Consider the following 26,283-nt stretch of genomic DNA (forward strand, 5'->3'; position numbering starts at 1 on the left):
CGTCAAACATTTGCTTCATGATTCGTTTAAGATTCTAGCGTAATCGTTGGTTCTTGCATGCCTTGAACAACGCACAATTGTATTCGTATTGCGCATGCAATTTGACTAAAAGAGGTTCTGCTGCAGCATAGAAGGAATGTATAATCGGTGAGAAAGATGTGTCTGGTACACTCAGGCGCTTCACGCGCTGAGTGGTAACCTAACATTATTTAGCCGGTGAAATGCGTTCAGAGATAAAATGTATACGAGTATGCGAGTAAACGTATGTTAGCACACTTGTAAAAGCTTTATTGGTATTATTGCACTGAGAGCTTTGTCACATCAGTCTAAAAACTTTGTACGGCTGCAACAAGAGAGCAGCCGGAGTCAGAACAGACGACTTCCGAGGGAGTAAAAAAAGCTGTTGCTTAAGCTTCAAAGGTTCCTCCACAATATAACATGACTAATTAAAAATGTTCAGAGTGGGAGACTATATCACACAGTGAAGGTGCAAATGATTTGAATCTAATGCAGTGTGACTACCGTCATCAGCGTATTATATGGTATAGAATAAACATCTGCGGTATGAATAGACACGCCAAAGAAAAAACAAAATTTCGAGCAAATACTTTTCATACGCATACAATACTGCTATACCTTCTCGTAAAGGAATGTACAAGTGCTGCCTCTCGAAGGCAACTTGGCCTTTGGACCTCGATTAATGCCAGAAATTACTTTTTAATTGACAAGAATACATCACTTCCTTTTTGAAATGGTTCCTAATCAGAGATATTCTGTTTACGCTGCAAAATAACCACGAATATGGTTCATTAAAGCTTTTTTGCTGGTACAGTGTTAAAACACCTGCACAAGAAGTTCCCCTAACCAAACGTGGAGTCAACCATCTTTTGTTGACATTTCAACCCTCTAGTTACACAAAACAAAAACTTGCAGCACATTAAAGTTTGTCTTGAAATGATTGATAAAGCAACGTTCACCAACAACATAGTTCATGGAACAGTCAGAGCTGGCCAAGACCTGCCGTATTTTTCGACATTGAAGCAACCTGGCGACGACGTCCGGCCACGTAATCTTGAAAAGCCAGTCTGCATCGTTCACATCTTGCCTTCCTTCTGGCACACATGCCTATAGCTTGTTTCTTTGTCTGCAAAACGACATCCGCACGCTTACACTCATACGGTGTTTTATCCTCGTGCTTTGTTCGACGGTCACGACCGAGATTTGAATTTTTCTGAAAGGATTGATCACAGACTTCGCCACCGAAAGCGCTCTTTCCACATTGCGAGTCTACATGTCTCTTGAGATCATATTTGTTTTTAAATGATTTAGCACATTTTAGGCATACGCGGCGTTTCTACTCTGCGTGAGTGCACTGATGTTTACGCAGATTCTCCGTCCGCTTGAATGATTTATCGCAAGTTTTGCAAATGTAGCGTTTCTCACCTGTGTGCGTGCGCTTGTGGTTATCTAGATGAGTAGACTCAAGGAACGATTTATTACATATTTGGCATTTGTAGGGTCTCTCGTTTGTATGCGTGCGCTTATGTTTATCTAGATGATTAGACTGCCGGAAGGATTTATCACAGATTGTGCATTTGTAGGGTCTCTCGTCTGTGTGCGTGCGGTAATGTTTAACTAGAGTATCAGCCCGGCGGAAGAGTTTATCGCAGGTTTTGCATTTGTGTTTTTTGTCATTACGGTTGTGGTAGTGTTCTAGAGACTTAGACACCTTCACAGATGAGTGATCACATGCTTTACAAAAGTGGGCTGTGTCACCCGTGTGTTCCTTTGCGTGCCGCTGTAAGGCGTCCCTTCTGCTCGAAACATTGCCACAGACACCGCACAGCTCTTGCTGTTCCCTTCCTCCGGTTGCAGTGTTATTCCTGCAAGTAGACGGACAAAGGAGCTCAGTATGGCCGACTCTATTTACGGGAGGCTAGAAACACTTCTTGCAAATCGAGAGGTTCACAAACTAAATGGCGAGTTAACGGTCAGGCGACTTTCTGAACCTGAGCGCTAACTTGCTGCATTTAGTCTTGGCACTCGATTTGGGCTCGAGTTTGACATAAATTGGGCACTGCTGCTTATGATGGTCTGTGTGGTTAAACTTGAATATAAGAACGATCTCAGTTCGAGCAGCAAGAAACACAAGAACCACGCTTTATTTATTACATTATGTATAGCTTCTATGAAACAGGTACGTGTGAGCAGAAATGGCTGTCAGTGATGTTTAGTTAAGGAGCCTAGCAGGTATAAATATTTAAAATACATGTGCGCCTTCGACTGGCTCAGAAAGAATATTCAGGCAAAAGAATACACTGCTTCTCATCAGCTAAAATACGTCTACGTTTTTCAGGACGCCTTGTATGCTAAGAAGAGTGGAAAAAAGTTTGGCGCCATGTTGCACTTCTCTAACACGTGAATGCGAAAGCTTGCTGCACACGTGATAGTGCATTAATTTATGCGATTGGAAGGGTAAGACTACTCTCAAAACATAACTAACCACAGTGTGAAGTAAACGTATGACGCTGTATGTTGACCTCATCAACGACACATGCGAGAACCTAATGCAGTGCCTAAACGTTCTATTGTTATTTCTCTCATTCTCTCTTCCTTTTCTTCACCCTCCGTGCTTGCTTAGTGGCTATGGTGTTGGGCTGCTAAGCAAGAGGTCGCGGGATCGAATCACGGCCACGGCGGCCGCATTTCGATGGGCCCGAAATGCGAACACCCATGCACTTAGATTTAGGTGCACGTTAAAGAACCCCAGGTGGTCTAACCTTCCGGAGTCACCAACTACGGCGTGCCTCAAATCAGAATGTGGTTTTGGCACGTAAAACTCCAGAATTTAATTATTCTTTTCTTCGTTATTTCTTTGTTCTTTTTATCTGCGTTCTTTCGTTCGTTCGTTCATTTTTCATTTGTTTATTCTTTTTTCTTTCCCTTCTTCCTTCGTTCTTTCCTCCTTTCTTTCTTTACTTCGTTCTTTCTTTGATTTCTCAATTATTATTCAGCCATTGTATATATACTTGCTTACGCAGATGGGCCTCATGATGATACCTTTTGTGTCTCTGGACTAGAGCCGCCTTTTCCGGTTAGCAGCCATCGCAACGAGCCGCCTGTCTTTCGCATTAGTAAACTATGATGCTGCAAAGGCGCAATACTAGCGTTATTTCTAACCAGCACTGGTGGACTGACTTCCTGACGGACATCACACGTCATAACTCAATCCGTGCATATGGAATACGAAGAAAAACTTCTGGGTTCAAATATTTCTGCAGTCTTTCAATCAAGTCATTTAATATTCCACTCGCATTCGAACACTAAACCATTCCTGCCGAAGGCACCGTGCACCCGGCGCGCACATGATCAATTCCACCATACTTTGCGAGCAAAAATACATAAAATACTTCAGTCTTTTCACACATGGTTGATGGCATATGCTGCTGAAGTAGTTTCTTGCTATATTTTTTTCTTCATTTCGTTGTGAAAATATGCATTACAGCAGCCACTGCAATCTTCGTTGATGGTATATAAATAACCTGTATTGCTCCCGTGGTCGACAGCATTTTTTAGGCCTGCGCTCAGCAATAGATGAACATTGAGCTCTTTTGCGCCGTGAATTTGCTATTTGTTTCCCTATATTTTACATCTATCACCTATGTTTACCTATATCACCTATGGAAAGACCCATCGATTTTTGGGTTTAATAATGAATAGAACTTTTTCCTAAAGCCCTCATTGCACGTACCTTAAGAAAAAGCTATTGTCCATTGATCAGGTAGTGAGACTCGTGTGCGGGAAAGCATGGGGCACATCTGCACGCTCCGCTCTTCAATTGTACGTGGCTCTATTCCTTATTTACACTACAGCCTTGCAGTGTTGTCCAGTACGTGCAAGTCAAATATTCACTCATTGGAGAGCTAACAGGGACAAGCATTGTGCACATGTTTAGGGCTTCCTCGCTGTGCATCAACAGCTGCAACAATCATGCTCGCGAAAGATCATTCTATCAAAACATACGCTGCTGTGGATTGTCTCAGAACGCATATCCGTCATCTTTCCTGCGTCCCTGATCATGACTTGGCGTTCCTACGATCACAAAGACTGCGTGCAACGTTTTCTGAAGTTACAATCACCCATACAGATTGTCTTCCACTAGGATACATACCAGCAGCAAGGCTTCCTGGTGTAAAGAAGAAAGCCAATCACTCAACAATAGCTCTGAAACAGATCACTTTGCTATTACTCAGTGAGCATAGGGGGACCGAATACACATCTATACTGATGGTTCAGTCTCACCTACCAGCTCTTCAAGTGCCGTTGTCATTGCGACTACGAAAGCCACAATCAAATTCAAACTGTGCCACATGACAACATCAAAGGCGGCGGAGCTTGCTGCCCTGCGTGCTGCTGTCAAATATCTCCTGCAAGAGACACCTCAGAAATGGGTCATTTTTTGCGGCAGCGTTTCAGTCTGCATTTTGCCATATATCATAGCACTCATGAGCAGTTGACAATGAATTATGAGACCATCGCCATCAAACTATCGGTAAAGTGTACGAAATTATACTTCCGTGGCTACGTGGACGTACTGACATTGCTTCTAATAACTTCGCCGACGAAGCCCCACTGGATGCCCGACCAGTTCCAGTCCCCTTATCAAGAATCGACACTGCAAGAAAGCTTCATATTGTGGCTAAATGTATGACACACAGATACTGGTCTTCTCCCATTCTCTCATAGGCTGAATGCATCCTTAAAGCTACAAGCGCCATAAAAAATATCCCGTTCTGAGGCGAACGTATTATGCCTTCTCTGGCTCAGGGTGGAATTTACTACAGCGTACTCGTACCGCCTTGGAATGGAGGATCCGCCCGTGTGCGACTTATGCGGAACCGCAGAAACAATCGAACATATCCTATGTATCTGTCCTCAATGCGACGTCGAGAGCGAAGTTCTCCGGACAGCACTGAACCAGCTGGACTCTAAACCATCTGCCGAAATGATAATTCTTGGATCCTGGCCGTGCACGTCGATGACACTGAAAGCCACGAAAGCACTTTTAAAATACATCAAGTCGACAGGTCTTGGGAACCGTGTGCAGACTCGGTGCGAATCTTCCACTGTGCGCGGAACTGCGCTCTCTCTTCTTCCCCATACCACCTTCCCCCGGGCAGAGTAGCAAACCGGACAATCGTCTGGTTAAGCTCCCTGCCATTCCTGTCTTCTATTTCTCTCTCTCTTTTAATATATTTCGCGAACTTCGACCACAGTGCGCATCGGCGCCGTATGATTAAGTGAATCACTGACAGAACTGAGAACGTTCGCGCTTGCGCAGATCATAGCCCAGAGCAAGTGGCCTCGGTTAGACCTTCCTGCTATGCAGATCCTCACCCTACGCCTCCTACTGAGTTATCTCTTCGCGTCTTTTCATTTCTCTGAAGGCTTACGGATAATTGCTTGAAGCTAGGTGTATATTTGTCTAATGTCTTAGCACCGGCGAAATCGAAACAAGCTCATTGACGTCTGTACTCGTGGAGCATTAATTACGTCTTGCATCGTCATCATTCTAGAAGCTTTGCCTCAGTCATTTCAATAACGTAATCTTCTGAAATAACACTTCGAAAAGCCTTCATCGTGTGGTTTTTCGTTAGGGTCACTGGGATGTCCAAGAAGTGACGCTACGGTGGATGGCTTTCCGTACTGCTTTTTGTCGCGTAGTTCTGACAGAATGTCACCTCTCGCCGTCTTCGTGATTTTATACTCTGGCTATATAGGAGCCTAATACACTTTACTAGAAGAAATCAGAAATCATTCAGGCTGAATTTTCGGTCCTGTAACTGTGCATTACATGACATCTGGGAAAGTTTTTTCTTTTTGATGCCAAAGAACAGGAAAAAATCATCAGTGAGCCCTGCCTTTTGAGGGTGAAAGGAAAGTACTCTGCCATATATGTATGCCTGTTTTCAGCAGAAATATTAGTCAGGCACCACGGATCCCAACAAGGGGTCGTGACAGGACCACGACTTGTGTGCGCTAGTCCTACAACTCTGCAATAACCCAATATGTGTAACCAAGGGCGGTTACGACACACAAGGTTAGTAACCTTTGACGGCTGAAATGCCGGAAGTCAGGAGAAGCGTATAGAAAACACGAAAGATGTAAAATGTGAGTGAAAGAAAATGTTTGCAGAGGCGGAACAGTAAGAGTAGATCCCTGATTTCGCTCAGATGGGTCGGTCCGAGGGTGCCGTCTATATGAAGAGGTGGCCAAGAGGTCTGTTGCATCCACTGAAGCGCCATACAGGTCCAAACACCCGGTATTGGCGGTGCCTGAGGCTCCCCTTTTCCCGGCACCCGCTGAAGACGCGCATGGCTGATCGCGGCAGGGTCCGAACCACATGTGCTTACTTTAGTGGTGTCGCTACACACCTAACGAATGCTAACGCATAACACGCTGCCCTGAGGGGCAGCCTGCTATGAGCAATAGCTGAGATATTGCACCTTTCAGGCATCAGCACTCCCCTCCTCAGAACAATTTGGTGAGTGCAGTCAGGATTGTACTATGGGCAGCATTTCGGGTGGTCTTTGGGTTGCTTTGTGTTAATGAACATTTCGAAATGTGGGCTCACCTCCCGGTTTCTTCCGGGATAAACGTTGCTTTCTCCATGCGAGCATGGCTTGTAGTAGGTGTGGCGGGATCGGCGTTGGTGCTGGACATCATGGGCGGGTAACTGATGCTTCCGGTGTCAGTGGCATCTGTATGGCCGGGAAAAGCAGCAGAAATGTTTACTCACCACTCTGGACAGGTCATTCATAGAGTATACAAATTTCGTGCTGAGAAATGGTGGCATGCAAAACGTTTTAGTTTAGATTTCTTGGCAGGGAAGCTCGGCTGCAGTGTCGCTTTGTGTGGGGCTTTTTTTTCCCGAAATTCTGCATTGAGTGCGAGCACGAACTTCGTAGGGATAAAAGAGACAGTCACGATCAGATCCGTGGAAGGGTGAATTTTTCTAAAACTTACAACAGATTACAACAAGAGATTACAACACGACCACGTTCTAAGCGAAAGACGACAGGTCGCAATTTCTTGGTGCGGTACAAAAATCGTATAGGTGCTTTTAATTTCCTGTAAAAGGCGCATTCCATGCTTCACCAAGGTGGCAATGGATGATATGATAAATTCAATGAACATGCTTTCGCAGACACCCAACTTGTCTTGAGTGAGTGAGTGAGTGAAAACTTTTGAGTCTTTCAAGAGTTTCGCGGTTACGAGGTCTCCGTCGTCTTCATCGCTTGGCGCTGGCGACTTGAGACTCCCCTTCAGCAAGGGTGGGCCCCTATTCCAAGGCTCCACTGAGTCGTGCTGCATCGCTCGCGTGCTGCACTAGGGCCCTTTGGGCCGTGAGCTCGCTGCTGGTGAGCCGACTCTCCCATTGCTCCGCACTCGGGTGTTCGTGTTTGTGGAATGCTTTGTTGCGTTCGCACTCCCAGGTGATGTGGTAGAGTGTAGGTTTGGCACCGCACCAAGGGCAGGTGGCCCTGTATTGTGTCGGAAACATCTTATTGAGCACGTGTAAGTTGGGGAAGGAGTTTGTTTGTAGTCTGCGCCAGCTGGTCGCTTCCTCCTTTGTGAGGTCTTTGTGTGGTGGCGGATATCTAATTCTAGTTCCTCTATGTAAGTTCAGGGTCTCTGCGTATCCCCCCTCGCAAGCCTGTAGGTGGGTCTCCGGGGCATCCGACCGCCCAGCTCGGAACGCTTCGCCTCGAGCTAGGCTGTCTGCCCTTTCGTTCCCCCCTATGCCTACGTGACCCGGGATCCCGATTAGTTTGTGTCTGGGCTTTTCCTTCTCGGCGGAGGTGGCTCCGCTGAGTATTCTGAGGGCAGTTTTGCTGATTCTGCCTCTCGTATAGTTCCTGCACACCTCTTTTGAGTCCGTCAGTATGTTGAGAGATCGGCCTGTTCTATAACCTTCCGCTGCCGCCAGCGCTACGGCAATCTCCTCGGCCTCCGCTGTGCCAGCGACCTTTGCCGTGGCATACGTGATTGGGTTTCCTTCCTTGTTAACCACTACCGTCGCGGCCACGCGTTCTCTTCCGTGTAGATATACGGCGGCGTCCGTGTATACTGTATTGTCTAGCTGGCCTAGCGTTCTCTCAACGTATTCGGCCCTAGCTTTTCGCCTGTTTTCGTGTAGGTTGGGATCCATATTTCTCGGCAGTGGTCCCACATTAATGGTTTTCCTGAGGTGGTCCGGTACGTCTTGAACAAAAAAGGACGCGTTCTCGTTATTGTAAAGCCTCTCACGCAGTAGTGCACTAAAGGAACCCGGATCTCGGAGGCTCCTGTCTAAATACGGAAAAAAAAAGATGTCGTTTCTCTCGGTCATCCCTGCACAAAATTATGGCGCCTATTGAATGCGAAAGGAAATAATAAAATGTTATGACTAAATAATTTTGTTCATGCTCTGAAAGTTTTTATGAAAAATATTGGATGGGAAAAGTTTTGTAAAGAAACAATATCAAGCTTACAGCTCTTAATTAGAGGAATAAAAACAATATCACAATTCTGGAAACCACATTTAGTGATACACTGCCAAGCGCTCCTAAACATGTTTGTACTTTTCGCGTGTTGTAAATTCCTAAGTCGAAATCGACAGCTTTAGAAATCCTAACGGAAACAGTTTACACAAATGCGATATTTGTTTCCGAAGCAGAGTTGCTAAATTCTGGCCAGTCTGTTTCAACTCTTTTAGAACGCAACTCTTGAATCTAGAGCATGCGTACGCTTGCAGACTCGCGCAAGCTCACGTCTATTCACTTTGCATCTGCCGCAGGTCACGAAAAAAGTGCTTTCCATCCCCAAAGTCGCACTAAAGCGCTCGTTCACTGCACTTACTCATACACCCTTAGCTGGGCAGCCAGGAGCGCCGACGCGAGGCAGCCGAAACGTGGGATAACAGAAAGGAGATGTTCGCCCAGAACGTGCCGCGTTTCGACGCGTACGAGCCGTGCCGCACAATCTGCGCATGCGTGGACGTGCGAACGCCAACCTGGGCATGTCGGCTAGCGCGCGGGCGGTTCGGGCATTAGGCGGCCGTTCTTGCGTCGACGTCGGCTTCGGTGGCATAACCGAGTGAACGAGTACAGCGAAAAATGAAAGCCCACGCGCAGCACAGCGGAGTTTGAAAGGCGCGAGGAGGAAAGCGAAGACGGTGGTGCAGTGGAACTGTGAAGCGCAAAGCGGATGAGTGTATGACAAAACCGTGAGAAGATAGCCATATTGCGGCAACAATGACTCATAGATGGCGCTAGATTAGCGCGTGTCTTACGGGAGACCTGTCCACGGCGGTTACTATGAATCGCGCCCACGCCATACCCATGCGCTGGCTTTCAGGGCCTCCAGATTAGCGAGGCAGTCGCGACGCACTTCGCTCCATTTGCAAGGTGCCGCACGAGAAAACATTGTCCCTGCACCCAATATATCGTGAAATGAAAACCCGTATTGAGAGAGAGAGAGAGTAAAACTTTATTCAATGTAAATAAAATAAGGCACGATGGTTGGAGCCCCTATTCCAGGGCCCCACTGGCAAGAGCGGCTCGCTGGGCTTGGTCCAGAAGAGCCAACTGGCTCTCCCGACCCTCGTCCGCAAGCCATGCCTCCCACTGCCTATTCCTCATTAGTGGATGTTGGTGCAATATGGGACTGTCTATGTGCGGAGGCCTCCTGGGGCACTCCCATGTGATGTGTTTTAGTGTGGGTGTGTCTGTGCACCACGAGCACTCGTCAGTGAACCTCGTGGGGTGTATTCTGTGTAGGTGGTGCAGGTTGGGGTATGTATTCGTCTGAACACGACGCCAGTCCCTCTCCTGTTCGCTGTTTAAATCGGTGTGAGGATGTTCAAAACATCTCCGCTCCTGCCTTTGCTGTAGGAGGACGTCACGAGAATTCGGTGGAAGGACGTCGCTAGGCCATGTCGTTGCTCGGACGTTCAAACCTCGAGCAATACGGTCTGCCCTAGGGTTTCCTGCCAGTCGCTCGTGTGCCGGACACCAGACGATAGTGTGGTGCCCCTCTAGTTGAGTGCCTAAAATTTTGATTATTGATTTGGGTGCCGTTGATTGTAAAAACAGGCGGCAAGCCGCTTGTGAGTCGAATAATATGACAGCCGAATTGGTTTGGCGCTCGGCGTCCTGAATGGCCAAGGCGATGGCTGCAGCCTCTGCCACACATGCCGAGGAGGTTTTGAAGGATGCCGTTGTTATGTTGTTGCATGTAGAGACTATGCTGAAAGTGTCTGAGCTGGCTCGACTGGCATCCGTATAATACACCCCCGGTCCCATGCCGAAACGTTTGTGAAGGGTCTTTGCCCTTGCTCTGCGTCGTCCGGGATGGTACTTGGGGTGCATGTTTTTGGGAATTGGGCCCACCGCGATGTGCGATCGAACATTGCGGTCTATCTGTGCCGTTTTCTCTCCGCAATACTGGGGTCTCAGGGGAAAGCCTAACCTCGCCAATACTTCCCTGCCCTGAGTTGAAGAACAGAGTCTTTCTTTCTGGGCATATAACGTCGCGACTGCGTACTCGTCAAAAGTATTGTGCAGGCCCAGTCCCTCGAATCTCTCTGTGCTAGTGCATTCGGGAAGACCAAGGGCGGCTTTGAAGGCTTTTCTTATTATTGCGTTTGCCTGTTTAATCTCTTGGTTTGTCAAGGCCTGATACGGAAGGGCGTATATGAGTCGGCTAATTGCGAATGCGTGAACCAGGCTGATGGTCTCTCCCTCAGTTAGGCAGTCTCTGCTTCTTGCCACTCTCCTTATCATTCTGGCCACGTTTCCTGTGACCGCCTTTAGTTTTTGTAGGGTGTGAGATGTTCCAGCATTCTGTTGTATCCACATCCCCAATATTCTGAGTGTCTCCACTTCACGAATTGGCACCCCGTCGAGAGTCAGAGTGAGCGGCACCCAGTCCTTCTTTCTTGCGTACTTCGCACGCACCCGAATGAATTCCGATTTTTCGGGTGCGCATGCCATGTCCGCCGCCCTCGCGTATTCCACGACTGCGTCTATGGCCTTTTGAAGGGTTTCTTGTTTGTCCCCGTAGGACCCCTGGTGAGCCCAGAACGTGATATCATCGGCATATATCGCACAACCGAGATTCGGGTGTTTATCTGGCTCCAGGGCTAGCTTTCTCATCCCTACATTGAATAGCAGTGGAGAGAGTATAGCTCCCTGAGGGGTACCTCTGTCTTGAGCACCACTAAAATTTCGCATCAGGGAGTATCGTAATTGTCGATCAGTCTAATTTTGTCAACTTCCGGGCATTTTCGTATAATATGTAGGCCCGAAAAAATCGCTGCTTCCAATCACTGGAATTTACCTTCTCAAATGCAACGAACATCGCTCATATCACTGTAAGATTGGTTCTTCTAAACATATCTCCATTTTACATGCATTTGGATAGGAAAATGTGAAATGGCGATAAGCTGAAGCTTCCTCTTCGGATATTTTTTTAACACAGTGAATGGAGGGAACAACTAATGACGTCACCAACCCGCATGTTGATACTGTAAGGAAGATAACTAACGTGCGCACTGGGTCAGCAGCATCGGCAGCATCAAGCACGCAGCAGAAGCTCGAGCTCGGGAACTGCTCGGTGCATCGTAGAACCGGCGGTCGCTACGAACCCTAATAAATCTCCTTTACAAGTGGTGGAGCCGTGCTGGGTAATGTTCCACTCTACCATCCTGGAACTCCGTTCTCGGACGCTACCCTCTGCCATGCCGGACGCCGACCAGCAGACTCTTCCACCGCCACCCGTCCCTTGCCCTGGTACCGTTCGCCAACGGGAGCCTCCCATCTTCAGCGGAACCGACGACAACGACGTTGAAGAGTGGCTATCGTCCTACGAGCGGGTGAGCGTTCATAACAAATGGAATGACTCAGATAAACTGGCTTACGTATCATTCTATCTCGCGGGCGTGGCCAGTCTCTGGTTCAGAAATCATGAGAGGGATATGCGAACGTGGTCGGTGTTCAAGACTTCGATTACCGAAGTATTTGACCGACCCGCCGTCAGGAAACTCCGAGCCGAGCAGCGTTTGCGTACACGCGCACAGGACACGGGTGAGACATTCACCAGCTATATAGAAGACGTTCTAGATTTGTGCAGGCGCATGAACGCTGCCATGACGGAAGCGGAAAAGATCAAGCACGTCATGAAGGGAATCGATGATGACGCGTTCCAGATGCTTCTGGCCAAGGACCCACGCACTGTTGGCGACGTCATCAGCTTGTGCCAGATCTATGATGAGTTGCGTAAGCAGCGAGCTCTGACAAGGCGACATCCCACGCCGAATGCGACGTCACTCTGCAGCCTGCGACGTCACTCTGCAGCCTGACCACCGGCCCAGAACAAGCCTCCCTGATAACCCAAATCAAGGATTTCGGCCGCGAAGAAGTTGCACGACAGCTATCTCTGGTGTCCGTTACTCAGGAGTCTGCCAGCACTTTGCCGTCTGATCTCCGTAACGTGATCCATGAAGAGGTCGCGGAAGCGCTGCCGGCTGTTCCCCAGCAAGATGTCGTGACTACACCACTCACTTATGCTACGGTTGCTGCAATGGCCCCTAGTACTGTGCCCGTGCGTCGCTTCCTGCAGCCTGTACACCGCCCTCCCCCTCCCGTCTCCTGGACCACCACTGCCGTCACTAACCCGTGGCGTACGCCGGACAATCGCCCTATATGCTTCGCCTGTAGGTATCCCGGTCATGTCGCAAGGTTCTGCCGCCGCCGATCGCAGGCGTTCGATGGCGATCGCCGCGCGCCCTATGTGCCGCCTGATCCACCTGCGCCTTACGGCTCCTTCGACCCATCACCAGCTCGCTCCCAGACTGATCGCCGTCCTCGCTTTGAACGCCTCCGGTCACCCTCCCCACGTCGCCGATCGCTTTCCCCTATGCGTCGACGGCCCATCTTTAACGAAGAGGGAAACTAGACGACGTAGTTCCTGAGGCAAGAACTGCGCAAGTGTCAGAGGTCAGAGGTCGATGGCAGAGGTCGATCAACCGAAAACTGCCTCTGTTACACCAGACGGCTTGTATGAATTCACCGTCATGCCTTTCGGACTTTGCAACGCTCCTGCTACGTTCGAAAGGATGATGGATAATGTTTTACGTGGCCTCAAATGGAAAATATGTCTTTGCTATCTTGACGATATTGTGGTGTTCGCCCCTGATTTCGCAACGCATCTGCTCCGTCTCCAGCACGTACTCACTTGCTTGACCAACGCCGGGTTGCAACTTAACCTGAAGAAGTGTAGATTTGCTGTTCGTCAGCTCACAATTTTAGGCCATGTCGTGTCAAAGGAGGGCATTCGCCCGGATCCCGAGAAGCTAGGTGTTGTTACTGCGTTCCCAAAACCTACCACTATGAAAGAGCTACGCAGTTTTATCGGCCTCTGCTCTTACTTCCCACGATTCGTTCGAAACTTTGCGTCAATTATATCGCCTCTGACGCTGATCTTTGGTGGCGCTAGAGATCTCTCATCATGGTCTCCAGAGTGTGACGACGCCTTCGCAACCTTGCGCCGTGTTCTCACGACGCCACCCATTCTTCGCCATTTTGACCCTCAAGCGCCAACCGAAATACATACCGACGCAAGCGGTGTAGGCCTTGGCGCTGTATTGGCACAGCGTCAACCTGGCCACACAGAATACGTCGTCGCATACGCGAGTCGCACGTTAACCAAGGCGGAAACCAATTACAGCGTTACAGAAAAGGAGTGTTTGGCCATTGTGTGGGCGCTTGGCAAGTTTCGCCCATATTTATACGGCCGATCGTTTGACGTAGTGACCGACCACCACGCACTATGTTGGCTGTCGACGCTCAAAGATCCATCCGGCCGCCTTGCCCGCTGGGCATTGCGAATCCAAGAATATGACATCCGCGTGGTTTACCGTTCCGGGCGAAAGCACTCCGATGCTGACGCGCTATCCCGATCGCCGCTTCCCCCGAAGGCCCGTGACGACTCCGCCTGCGAGTGTACATTATCCTCTCTGGACGTTGACACTATCGCTGCTGCACAGCGTAATGATCCCTGGACTGCATCTCTGCTCGACCTTCTCTCGGATACGTCGAACGTTCCAGCGTCACGTACGCTTCGGCGCCAAGTTCCTCATTTTGCGATTCGAGACCAGCTACTATATCGACGCAACTATGCCCCAGAGGGACGCACCTGGTTACTCGTCATTCCGAGAACCTTGCGATCAGAGCTCTGCTCCTCGTTCCACGTCAACCCTCAGTGTGGCCACGCGGGAGTCTTCAAAACCTACGAAAGACCTCGACACCGCTATTACTGTCGGGGAATGTACAATTTCGTTCGAACGTTCGTCCGCTCTTGTCGTGAGTGCCAACGCCGTAAAGCACCACCACAGAACTCCGCCGGTGAACTCCAGCCTCTGCAATGCCCATCCCGACCCTTTGATCGCGTGGGCATAGATCTCTACGGGCCACTTCCGTTGACTCCTACCGGCAACAGGTGGATAATCGTTGCGGTAGACCACTTAACCCGTTATGCGGAGACCGCTGCTCTACCAAATGCTACAGCGCAAGAGGTCGCCAATTTCATACTTCACCGTTTTCTCCTTCGTCATGGAGGTCCACGTGAACATTTAAGCGACAGAGGCCGCGCCTTCTTATCTGAAGTCATCGAACAACTGCTTGCTGAATGCGCTATTGTTCATCGTAAATGCACTGCTTATCACCCACAGACTAACGGTACCACGGAACGCTTTAATCGAACTCTTGGTGACATGCTCGCCATTTATGTTTCACCTGATCACTCTAATTGGGACCTCGTTCTTCCGTTTGTCACCTATGCCTACAACACCGCGACTCAGGCCACTACCGGATTCTCACCCTTTTACCTTCTTTACGGCCGTCATCCTTCGCACACAATCGACACCATTCTGCCCTACCGGCCAGACCCATCTGAATGCCTGCCTATCTCGGAAGCCACCAAACACGCCGAGGAATGTCGCCAGCTGGCCCGCCGATTCACCTCGGACGGCCAGAACCGTCAAAAAGCCATTCACGATGCCCAGAACTCGACTCCCACTTTTCTCCTGGGCGCTCTCGTCTGGTTGTTAGTGCCACACCGCACGCCTGGGCTCGCTTCAAAACTCCTTCCGAAGTACGACGGGCCATACCGCGTTCTCGAGAGAACATCACCCGTGAATTACCTGATTGAGCCGCTAACGGTGCCGTCCGACATGCGATGTCGTAACCGCGAAGTCGTTCACGTTCAGCGTCTCAAGCCGTATCACGATTCTACCGTCCTTCCAGAAACCTAAGTCGCCAGGATGGCTCCTTTATTTCCACGGGGCCATTGTAAGGAAGATAACGAACGTGCGCACTGGGTGAGCGGCATCGGCAGCATCAAGTGCGCAGCAGAAGCTCGAGCTCGGGAACTGCTCTGTGCATCGTAGAACCGGCGGTCACTACGAACCCTAATAAATCTCCTTTACAATACCTTCATTTCGATTTTACACCGATATCCACTATCTTTTACAGGTCAACAATAGCTGTGGAACATTGCACCTACAGGTTTTGAGCATCGCCTATTCATTCCTAGCATTAGACGTAACCTCCTCGGGTCTTGGGCAAAGGACACGCTGACAGTACAAATTTCCAAACTGTGATCACAAATTCGAGGCTGAAGAATACCGCAGAAAACCACGTCTTGATGTGATAGATGCAAGCTCCAACCAATAGTGAGCTAGGCAGGAAGAGCTTTACAATCCCATACATACAGTCACCAACTTCTGTAGTTATTGATAAAAGAAGAAAAAGAAAACCATATATAAGCCCCTACCTTTCAACGCACCTTAGACACATACCACATTGTTTAAAATAGGTCGCCCAAAGCGCATATGTAAGAGTGATGTCGGCGACATCAGATCAGAGTGGAAACGCGTGGAAACCTTGAAATCCTGAGACAAGTGCCAATAAACAGTTTAGCAGCAGCAACCACGCCACAATACGTTGAGCGGAAGGACTGCATACATTGTAGAACACCACTAAGGTGTGACCAATTTTTCGTAAATCAGCGAGAGAGCTTTCTTAATTGGCCCTTCACCAGGTTTGTCTGTTTAAACAAATGGGGCGGCTTAAGAATCGGGTGGCTGCAACGGTGTCTCCAATGCATAGAATGGCTCCGAACCAGGAAACAGTTGCAATTTTATAAAGAAGGTTACGCACCCATCCTCTTGAAGGAGCGGCGCTTTGAGAGAGACAGTCAAGGCCCCACAAACTGATACCTGTGTGCAATGAGGACTCCTTGCAAAGGCACCACCCGTAGCACGTGAGTTCGATTTATCATTCAATGCCGGAACACAAAAGATGTGTCGTGCGGCCGAAAAGAACTGTATAAAATGGAGGAGAAGCTCAATACGTTAACCTGACCTAGGCCCTCGACTTCTGTGTGGGATAGGGCGAAGGAACGATGCTTGTGGACGCTAGTCCTAATCGGGTACTAATTGAGGCAAAGGGGGAGAGTTCCTGCAGACGATTACACTCGCCTCTTCGCGGCACAGTAGCACGACAGTTTCATGTCGTCTATACTTTCCGATAGGGAATTGATCTGAAAAATTGTCTTACCAAAACGCCTCCTTGACGGTGGCAGATAATTTCCAGTCGATAAACGAAATTCGCAATGGTGACTGATAAGGGTGCTTTAACGACAGGCTGCTCGAGAAACCACAAAACGTAAAGAAAAAAAAAACATGTGTGCTTGGCTTGCTACGTGTTGCAATACTCGCTACTATGAGCCCATTCCAAGGATATATCCAAGAAAAATCGCCAAGCGCCTATGGCATATACGAATTGATTCGCTTGAAAATAAATTGATTCGAAAACTTTAAGCGCGTACATTATGTGTAGTATTCGCTACTAGCACTCAAGTAATCCCCATGCATTTCACACTAAGCCTGCACAAGCAGAAACCGACATGGTGACGCTGGTAAGCTGTTCTTTTTAGCAATACGTGCGCAGCGTTCGTGATCGATGTAAATGTTCTTTCCTCTGTGGGTTGTCAAGTGTCTTCGCAAGTGGTAAGGGTCGGAGGCCATGCCGTACATACCATCGACGTCAGTGGCATCGGTCCGGCTGTTCAACGCGTTCCATAGGTCCTCGAAGGAGTCGTCAGAAATCCTGGAATTCTACATATGTATCAGACTCCTCTGCTCGTTTGCAGGTAAGCCACAATATGCCTAAAGAATAGTTTCTTAAAACCAAATTTGGAATAATGAAACAGGTATTTTGAAAAGGAACGTGATACCTATGTTTCATTTGATCTAAACGCTCACTAGCCTATTGGCACAGGGTTAACGGCCCACCCGATGCAAAATATGCTGCATGGAGTTCATAAATCTTGGTAGAAGCGCCTTCTTGACATAAACGAACATTGTGAAATTAACGTTTTTAGTTCAAGTACAACGGGTCTAATTAGGACTTTGTAGTTATGTAAAGTCAGTGGTAACTGTCTATTTGTAGTTGTAGTGAGAGTTCTCCACTGCAGTTCTGCATCTGCCACAGTGTCAATAACTTGCAGTGCACAATCGCGACCATTATTCCGAATAAGCTGAATGGAACATTTGAAACCATTTCCTTAAAAATATTGGCGCGCAAAAAGAATACTCTTTCGTACGTGCCTGTTGGGATTTGCTATCAGCTTGGCGGCATTACGGTCTTCAATATAAAGTGGACAAGTGACGAATACCGCAACAGCGCTAAAGGGAATGTATCTTATATAACACAATATATGAAATTACGGGCAAAACTGGCTTCCACTGAAGGATATAGAACCAATGGTTGTCTCTTAGGCAACTCTCATTTTGAACGCTTCTGAACAGAAAGATGACGTCGGAAAGCGACTTTAAGCTTGCTTCAAATGTCACCCGCAGCTTCCTCTCCGAACGATCCAGTTTCATGTGGAAGTGGGATGAACAAGGCGCAGTTCCAGATAGGACGCTATGAGAGAGCGTAACTTTGAGGAACGTGCTTGCCCAACTATCCGCAAATAACAAAGAGTTCCGTAAATTATCATAATATGAAAGAACATAAGTTCGGGCACGTTGGTACTTTCTTTTAGCCTCCAGCGCATAAGAGTCAGCGGGACAGTGTAGACAGACGCAGAAGAAACGCTGACTTTCAGCAATTCTTTTTTATTACAAACATCAGACATTTACAAGACATAAACAAGCGCCTTGAGAAGGTGCATTTATGTGAGTTTAGCATTCATGATATGAAGCACCCCAGCCCATTCTTATTCTTCTGATTATTTCAGGTCATGAGACTGAAATAATCAAAAGAATAAGAATGGGCTCGGGTGCGTTTGGCAGGCATTCTCAGATCATAAACAGCAGCTTGCCATTATAACTCAAGAGAAATGTGTATAATAGCTGTGCTTTACCAACACTCACGTACGGGGCAGAAACCTGGAGGCTTACGAAAAGGGATCTACTTTAACTGAGGACGACGCAACGAGATATGGAAAGAAGAATGATGCGTGTAATGTTAAGGGAGAAGAAAAGAGCAGAATGGGTGAGAAAAGAAACGCGAGTTAATGACATCTTAGCTGAAATCAAGGAAAAGAAATGGGCATGGGCAGGACATTTAATGAGGAGGGAACATAAACGATGGGCATTAAGGGTTACGGACTGGATTCCAAGGGAAAGATTGGTGGGTGAATGAGATTAAGAAGTTTGGAGTGACGACATGGCTACCATTAGTACATAACGGGGGTGGTTGGAGAACTATAGGAGAGGCCTTTGCCCTGAAGTGGGTGCAAGCAGGCTGATGGTGATTATCATGATAATGATTATTAGTATGATGATGATGATGATGATATGAAGCATGAGATGTATGAAAGCCATAAATGATGCTTGAACCAAGTAAGGAAATTACCAAGTTACAAGATAAAGAGATTATTCTGTACTTGCATTCCCCTCCCTCCCGAGCTGCTCGTGGTGCGTGGTTAAGATAATGCAATTCTTCGGAAAGCTCAACAGATGGTGCACTAACAAACAACACCCCTCAGAATAGCAACCCTCGCCGCTTCTATGGTCTCAGGTGTGGTTTGCGAAGTCGATCGAAATGGGTCGCGAAGCTTCGCACGAAATATGGTCCAGAACAGATAGTCACCGACATCAGCAAGGGCAGTTAGGGGAATAGCGATAGAAGCGTGGCTGTGTGAGGATGGAACAAATATGCAGAACGAAAAACCATTTTGAAGTAAAAAGACTCACTGTATGATTTTATTCAACAAAAATAAAATTCCTGATATTTGTTGAGCACCTGAGGCGACGAAACGAAAGAAATCTCTATTTTACTTTATCGTAAACAATAAATTGCACCATTATACTCTGTCCGCTACAATGGGGTGCTCGCGCAGCTATAGCCTGCAATGCAAAGCAGCCTTTGAAGGTGCGCACGTCAATTGAACCATTTTCATGGACGAAACGGTGCTTGCCAGGCGGGCTTTGAAAATGTCCTGGCTCGGCGAGAACGATGCCGATCCTAAATCACCTCCTCTCGCAATCCCATCCATGCAAGAACACGATGCAGCGCCAGTTTATCACATAGCTCAGCACCACTATGGCTCCTGTGTTTGCAAGCTTCAAAGAGAACGCACTTTCTCAAGCACCTACTACGATTTATCCTCTGATAGAACACTCGATTAACAGAACTTGTGCGAGTACGGGAAAACTCGCCTACGTATTCGCTTTCAAGGATAAGACACATTCCGTGAATGCACGCCCAAAGGTATACACTATGATTCCTTTCGCAGAGTCGCCTTAAGGCAGTCGCCTTTGTTGAAGGTTGGTTTTTGTATGGCGTAAGAGAACGGACGCAATGTGTAGAGAATGACGTTAGGAATAAGGAAGCCCCTTATTATTCCTTGGCATGCCGCTGCCGCGCATGCCACGGAATTCAACCACTGTAACGCCATTCGTCGACCTCTATAACGAACGCCAGAGTGGTCGACTTCAGATTAACTTGGAACACTCTCCTTACGGCCGGCGTACCCATGCGGCATTGCCTCAGTAAACTTGGACATAAGCCTATTTAATTTTGTGATTCCTATATGAGTATCTTTCCTTCACAATCTTCATATATTGTAAATGGGGAGTGAGTAAGCAGGTTGCAAACCTGCAAGTGTACGGCACATTGCAGCCTGTTAAGAGGATGGGAAATCGGGCGAGCTTTTGATACTCAATAGTTGCAGCATGGGGTCTGGACAGTGCCGTGTGGTGTTCCCTCCTTCTTACCCTGTCCGGGTCCGGTGGCGCTGTTGCAACCATGAAGTACAACAAAGTAGGCTGCGCCAGTCGAACGCTCAAAACTGCTGATGCAGTACCTGTTTCAGCCATCAGAGCTAGCCCACCCAAGGTGAAATTACGAAGTAGAGGCATATTGTTACACGGGTAGCCATTGCTGTTGTCTCAGAGTTGCTTTTTAGAACATTTCTAAATGTGAACTTACGTGGCGCCGTCTTCCAAACTGGCTGATGCTTCCTCCATGCCAGTGAGGCTTGTGCTGGGCCTAGCATTATCGATGCTGCTGACGCACCCCAGTTGCTGGTAACTTGTGATGCTAGTGTCAGTGACGCCTGTATGGCATAAAAGTGTAGTAAACGTGTTCATTCGCTGTACAGCAAGAGCAATTCATGAGAAATCGATATTCCATGCTCATTGTACAGGGGAAGTAGCTTTTAGTGGTAGGGAAACTTTACTGTTGTGCTTCCATACGCAGTGCTTTTTCTTTCTGCAACTTTCTAGATTGCATGCGAGAATTTCCTGGCAAGGAAGAAGCCAAGCACGATGAAGATTGTTCAGTATTCGATTCTTCTGAATATTACCCAGGTTTTACCTCAAACCGCGAGCAGAACACGACAGGGCTCGAAGTGAGAAACGAGAAGTCGGTTTCCTGTTCGTCGAACCCTTGACCCAATATATTTGCTGTGTTATCCAGTAATAAGCACACTAGATGCCTCACGAATTTCGTGCCTTATTTTGATCTATTATGAGCAGCAGACACAGCCCAACACGGACGACGACAAAGAAAAATTGAGAGGACGCATTTCTACGGAGAGATTTAAATTTTTCTTTGTCGTATGCCCTTAATTTGTTGACCCTTTATGACAGATAGGTGCGCCATCCAACGACGTACTCGCCTTTCAGAAACTGATTATCCGAAACCAGTTTGCTGCCTCCAGTAGCTGAAGTTTCTAAGCACTGGCAGTAAGCACTGCATGTTTAGAAGATCGTTAGGAACGCCAAAATGACCGTCTTCGCCAATGTTCCTCTATAGGCTATCAGCGGACTATAACACAACTATCACAAAGATTTCTCAATGCGCATATGTAAGAGTCCTATTCCAGTCGCCAGATCAGCTTGGAAATAGATGCGGAAGTGCTAATTCATGGGGCAATTCCACTGAACTCTGCAACGGAAAGCGTCATAGCGCGTTAAAAGTGTGGGCTGAATGGATAGCGCTGCAAGGATTGTAGCTAGGTGCACATCTTTCCTATAACTGCACAGAAATTGCTTGAAATTGAAGAGAGTAAAACGCGAGAGACTTAAAAGGCCAAAATTACGGCAGAGCCTTCCTCAGGATGACCGTCGACGCTATTGAAATTAGCATTAAAACTGAAAGGACACGCCGCATTGTTTAATAGACCTTTATTTAGAATATGAAGGGGGTGGGGGAAAGGGAGTTCACTAAGAATGTTAATGGCATTCATGGCATTGTTACACCCAAATGCGCGAGTCTTTGAGCATTCGTACGTCACATAAAAGATTGAACGCGGATTCCAAACCACCAGAACTAAAGGTTTGAGTGTCATCTTTGACTTCGAATGAAATATAGTGTGATAGCATTGGCGTAATTTGAGGAACTTGTTTTTTTTATTAGTCGCGCCGCTAAGCTCGCAACGTTCGTGAGGCCTGCGTAAGAGGTTGCGCAGATACTGGCACAATGAATGATGCTTGATGTATGCAAGGAATGGTAATCGCCTTACAAAAAAGAACGTTCAGTTTGGAAGGCCGGTATTTCAGCATGGGGTAGATTTTCTTGTTATCAAAGCGTTACAGTTTTGAAGTAGTGGCACACTTACTGTAAATTGTTGGGTACTGTGATTGTTACTGGGATTGTCAACACGAAACATGTTTCAGAAGCGTATTGTTGGGTTATTTGGTAAAGGCAACAAAGGGTGAACAACTACCCAAAAATTGTGTGTGTCCTTGGCTTACATATTCATTAATTTGCTAAGATTCTTTATGCTGCGGCTGTTACTTGGCTTGCTTGGTAGAAAGTAACAAAAAGCGTAAATATAAAGTATTTCGGTCTGTCCACAATTGTATGCTGTAACTTGTGTAGTTGGCGTAATAGGAGTAATTATCGCACTGGGCCGAAAACGTGGTAGTACCGTTACTACCCTCCAGTAAAGACATCGGAAACGCCACCCTGATTTCACATCTTAATCTGTATTTGCATCAAAGCACTTCCTTTGCCAAGCAGCTTGATCGGTATGAGGGAAACATTATCGCGATGTTCGGAGGACGAACCCACAGACTCTGCTTGGCAATAAAATTGTACACCAATGGTCCCAAGATCCCATTTATGAGGGAATTAATCCCTGTACAGAATGCACAGTCTCGGCTACTGCCGTCCTGATCTAGGAGCGTCCTTTACCTGCCCACGGATACAAGAACATATTACAAGCACTGCATAGGTTAGGTTATGTATAAAATTGCATATATTCAGATAAACACAAATTTCTCAATAAGGACCCATAAGTTGGCTCATGCGGAAACCGTCTTGACGACGCTGTTAAAGTGCATCCTTATACCCAATAAATTTACCGTTGCTCCGGTAACCGTAGGGGCAATCTCCTACGTTTGTTGTAAACTATCTTCGCAAGTTCCACCCGTGGCAAATGGCCATCGCCTACGTACCGTCGACGTTGAAAGCCCCGTCGGGTATCGGCGTGGGCTGTGTGATCCACTGGTACTTCCAGGCGTCATCAGGAATGCTGCAATTAATAAAGTATTGGTCAGGCAATTACTAGCTGTGACAAAAATGGTTCAATTTATCTTTTATTGAAACAAATTTCACAAGAAGTAAAGTCGTGTTTTGTAATCGCGCAACTTGCAATAGTTCGTTCTTACCAAAGACTGACTATGCTGTCTGGCATAGGAGAAACGGCACACTCGGGGCACTATGCGGTGAAGAGCACTCATCCACCATGCACGAAACCGCACCTTTACTTGCACGAACACTGTCAGTTTAACCTTTGTAGTACTTACAATAGGTCCCACGTAGATTGCTGTATAGCATGCTTGCTCCACTTTCCACTGAGACGGAATACTAGCAGTAATTTCGGAATCACATCTTGATGCATGGAACATATCTTTGTATCAATAAATCAGGTTGGAGTATAAGAATGACAATGTGCAGGTGGTCGCTGTAAATGGTCTCTGATGGTCTCTGTAAAAATGGTAAAGTGGTGGTCTCTGTAAAGACGCTCTCTGTAAAAATTCCGATTTCTACCCGCCTTATGGTATTCGGCATCGCCGTGGCGAATCCGGCGTTTTCACGCCAATTACAATATGACTGATGAATCCAGAAGCTATCACTAATATATCGTAATTTAGTTATTTGAAATTATCGGCTCCAATGACTTGCTCTGAAGAACAGAAACATATTTCAAGCTCTTAGCCAAGTCATAATTTGAACGCTTACGAAAAAAATGCCGAGTTCAAATGAGATAATAATGAACTACAATGGAGTTCATAAATATTTGTTTTCAAGCGATGCTAACTTTGCTTCTGTTTGTCGCCGAAGCCTATTTAATAATTCTAAATATTTTATTGTGAGAACGGCATGAAAAATAGCTGACGCGCGACGTGCTACAGGACGATAAACGATACCGTAGAATACAATGATTTCCACTACCCTATCGGGATAGTATAAAGTCGCCCCTGTTTGCTCTTTGAAAAAAAAAACATTTACAACACAGTAATTTAAACTTCACTTGTCAATAACATTAACAACAGAAAAAAATACCTTCATCGGCCAAAATACTTCAAGCAGGAAATGAGTGTTTTCTCTGTAATGTGTATTTAGTTGCCCTTAAGCAACACGTGGAAATGGAACAGCAATCCTTTTAAACCAGCTTGTGTCTTTTCATCCACAGCGATTGTTTTCGATAAGTAAAGCTTTGAGCGGGCAGTACTCAATTAGTCACTTTTTTTTAATTGCCAAATGATAGGAATTATTGTTCACTTTGACGAGTTGCCTAGAAAAAGCTTATGGTTCGGCACACAAATTGCTGACTGCGGTTAAAAATAATTCCGAAGTTCCTCGTGCAAGAGCCACGACCTTATAAAACGCATGCCACAGTAGTCGAGTGAACATAAATTTTGACCATCGTAGCTTTTGTAACGACCAACTAAATGGAGATAAGCAGGAGCCTATGTGCATTGTGCTTTCATCGAAATTTGGCGGTGCCACCTAGGATTGAACCCGGGACTTCGAGCTATCGTACCCTATGGAGGGTGTGCAGTGCAATAATCAAACAGAAACGAAACATTTTCTTCTGTAAGAATGCTCGCTGCACGTTCTGAGAAATCTTATCCTGAGCGCTGAACAGCTTGTCATGTTGATTGCCAGATTGCCATGTTTAGCGCTAAACAGCGCTAAACATGGAAATATATTCGCACCCCGCGTGGGTCGACGCGTGTAGACCTAAGAAAGCCTCGGACTTGAAAGCTAAAGTTGGCTGTCAAAATTACCCGTTTTCGGTGGGCACAAATGTACAGATATACAAGTTTGTAATATGGGTTATATCAGGGTAACAGTATCGGGTAACAGTATTGAATGAAATTTAAGAAGCGGTACAGCTCACGTATTGTAGGCGTCCAGAGTAGATGAAGCACCCGGGGTACCGTCCCATGTGGTACTTGCAGTTGCCTCGTCTGTCGTACTAAACTCAGGAGGCGTGTATTCGTAGCTTCTTTCATCAGCCATGCCTGGTGTATTGATGGCGTAGACCTGGCGTGTATTCGCGGATGCGCACCTTTGCATGACCGCGCATGCGCACTCAATCCCAAGAAAGAACGGAAACTAATAAAACTAAAGTCACTTTGAGATTTCGATTAAAATGATACCACACAGCTGGAAAAAAATGAGACGTTTGAGTCTGCTACTAGCTTGACGCGACTGTGCAAAAAGTTGCACGCAAGCAGAGGCGCCCCGATAAGCCTAGCTATCTTTCCGCCCAATGATCTGCCCAAGCTAACCATCACAACCACGAAAACTAAAATGTACATTTATCGGATGATATCGTTTCTTTGTTTTCATGCTGCTCTCAAAGTTACGTGAACATCTTGCTGAGAAGAAATTGTTGCCCGTGTAAGCACTCGTGAAAGTGTAGGAGGTATACAAATCAAGGTATGTCCAACTAGCGTATGACTACCAGATGCTGCAATTCTGGCTCAGTTGAAGTGAAGCAGGTAGTTCTTACCACCCGACGAGTGGCGCTCGCTTTGTTCTGTTGCCAACAAATTCCAGCGCTGTCTTCGCTAACACCTAGCAATACAGAACTAGAATTGCTTCGCACATGGAGCGATTATTCGGTAAGAAACGCTTATGCACTGTGAATAGCCGTAGCTCAGTCATACACAGCACAGCGGCGACAGTTTTGTGTGATTGCTGTACAGTCGTAAATTGCGTTTCATGCCCAGCACGACGAGTGGTGCTGTCTTTAAAGAAAATACTCTACTTCCCACTTTGGTCTTCAAATATTTGTCTTGCACAAATTTTAACCAAAAATGAATAACAAAGAATCAAGTGTGAGCTCTTTATAACAGTTGCGAGTGTGGAGCCACAACATATAAGGGGCCGCGAGCAGAAACAAGCCAACAGTCGAGTAAGTTTTCCCTGTTCTCTCTCCGTGAACGGATTCACGCTCATGCTTTCGCCGTCGTTTGTATTACGAGGGGGACAGATGCCATTTACAGGTGCTTCCATAGCTTTGTGAAAATGGTTGTGGTACACGAGGTTCCGTCGCTGCAAACACGACTGAATACTGAGAACAAATAGCTGAAAGTTATCACGTCCATGGTTTTTGAGCTTGTTCTACATCGTGCAGGCTTTCATCATCATCATCATCATCATCATCCTGGCTTCTCCCACTGCAGGGAAAAGGTCTCTCCCA

The 26,283-nt window shown here is 46.9% G+C and overlaps 1 protein-coding gene across 2 annotated transcripts; it reads right to left on the reverse strand.

Annotated features, from left to right (window-relative positions):
• Nucleotides 1-281: 281 nt before the first annotated feature.
• LOC140217170 (uncharacterized) lies at nt 282-25,142 on the reverse strand. 2 transcript variants are annotated; one of them, XM_072287561.1, is made up of 6 exons: nt 24,973-25,142; nt 23,021-23,097; nt 20,547-20,673; nt 17,143-17,213; nt 6,635-6,761; nt 282-1,883 (listed from the first exon to the last, which is right to left on the reverse strand). In XM_072287561.1, exons 1-6 carry the CDS (start codon nt 25,092-25,094, stop codon nt 1,355-1,357), a joined length of 1,053 nt encoding a protein of 350 aa, XP_072143662.1. In that variant the 5' UTR covers nt 25,095-25,142; the 3' UTR covers nt 282-1,354. The 2 variants fall into 2 exon arrangements, with proteins under 2 accessions (XP_072143662.1, XP_072143663.1); XM_072287562.1 differs by lacking the exon at nt 282-1,883 and having other exon boundaries at nt 6,546-6,761.
• Nucleotides 25,143-26,283: the final 1,141 nt, after the last annotated feature.

This window comes from Dermacentor andersoni, chromosome 4, assembly GCF_023375885.2.
Source record: "Dermacentor andersoni chromosome 4, qqDerAnde1_hic_scaffold, whole genome shotgun sequence".
Lineage (NCBI taxonomy): Eukaryota > Metazoa > Arthropoda > Arachnida > Ixodida > Ixodidae > Dermacentor > Dermacentor andersoni.

Bases quoted from the DNA above. Each gene is read 5' to 3' on its own strand.
- LOC140217170 (XM_072287561.1), bottom strand. From the start codon at position 25,094: ATGGCTGATGAAAGAAGCTACGAATACACGCCTCCTGAGTTTAGTACG. The intron at 6,762-17,142 runs GTATGTACGGCA...CCGGCCATACAG, and splicing joins CGATGCCACTGACGTCGATG to ATGCCACTGACACCGGAAGC. The intron at 1,884-6,634 runs GTGAGCCCACAT...GTCTACTTGCAG, and splicing joins ATCCCGGAAGAAACCGGGAG to GAATAACACTGCAACCGGAG.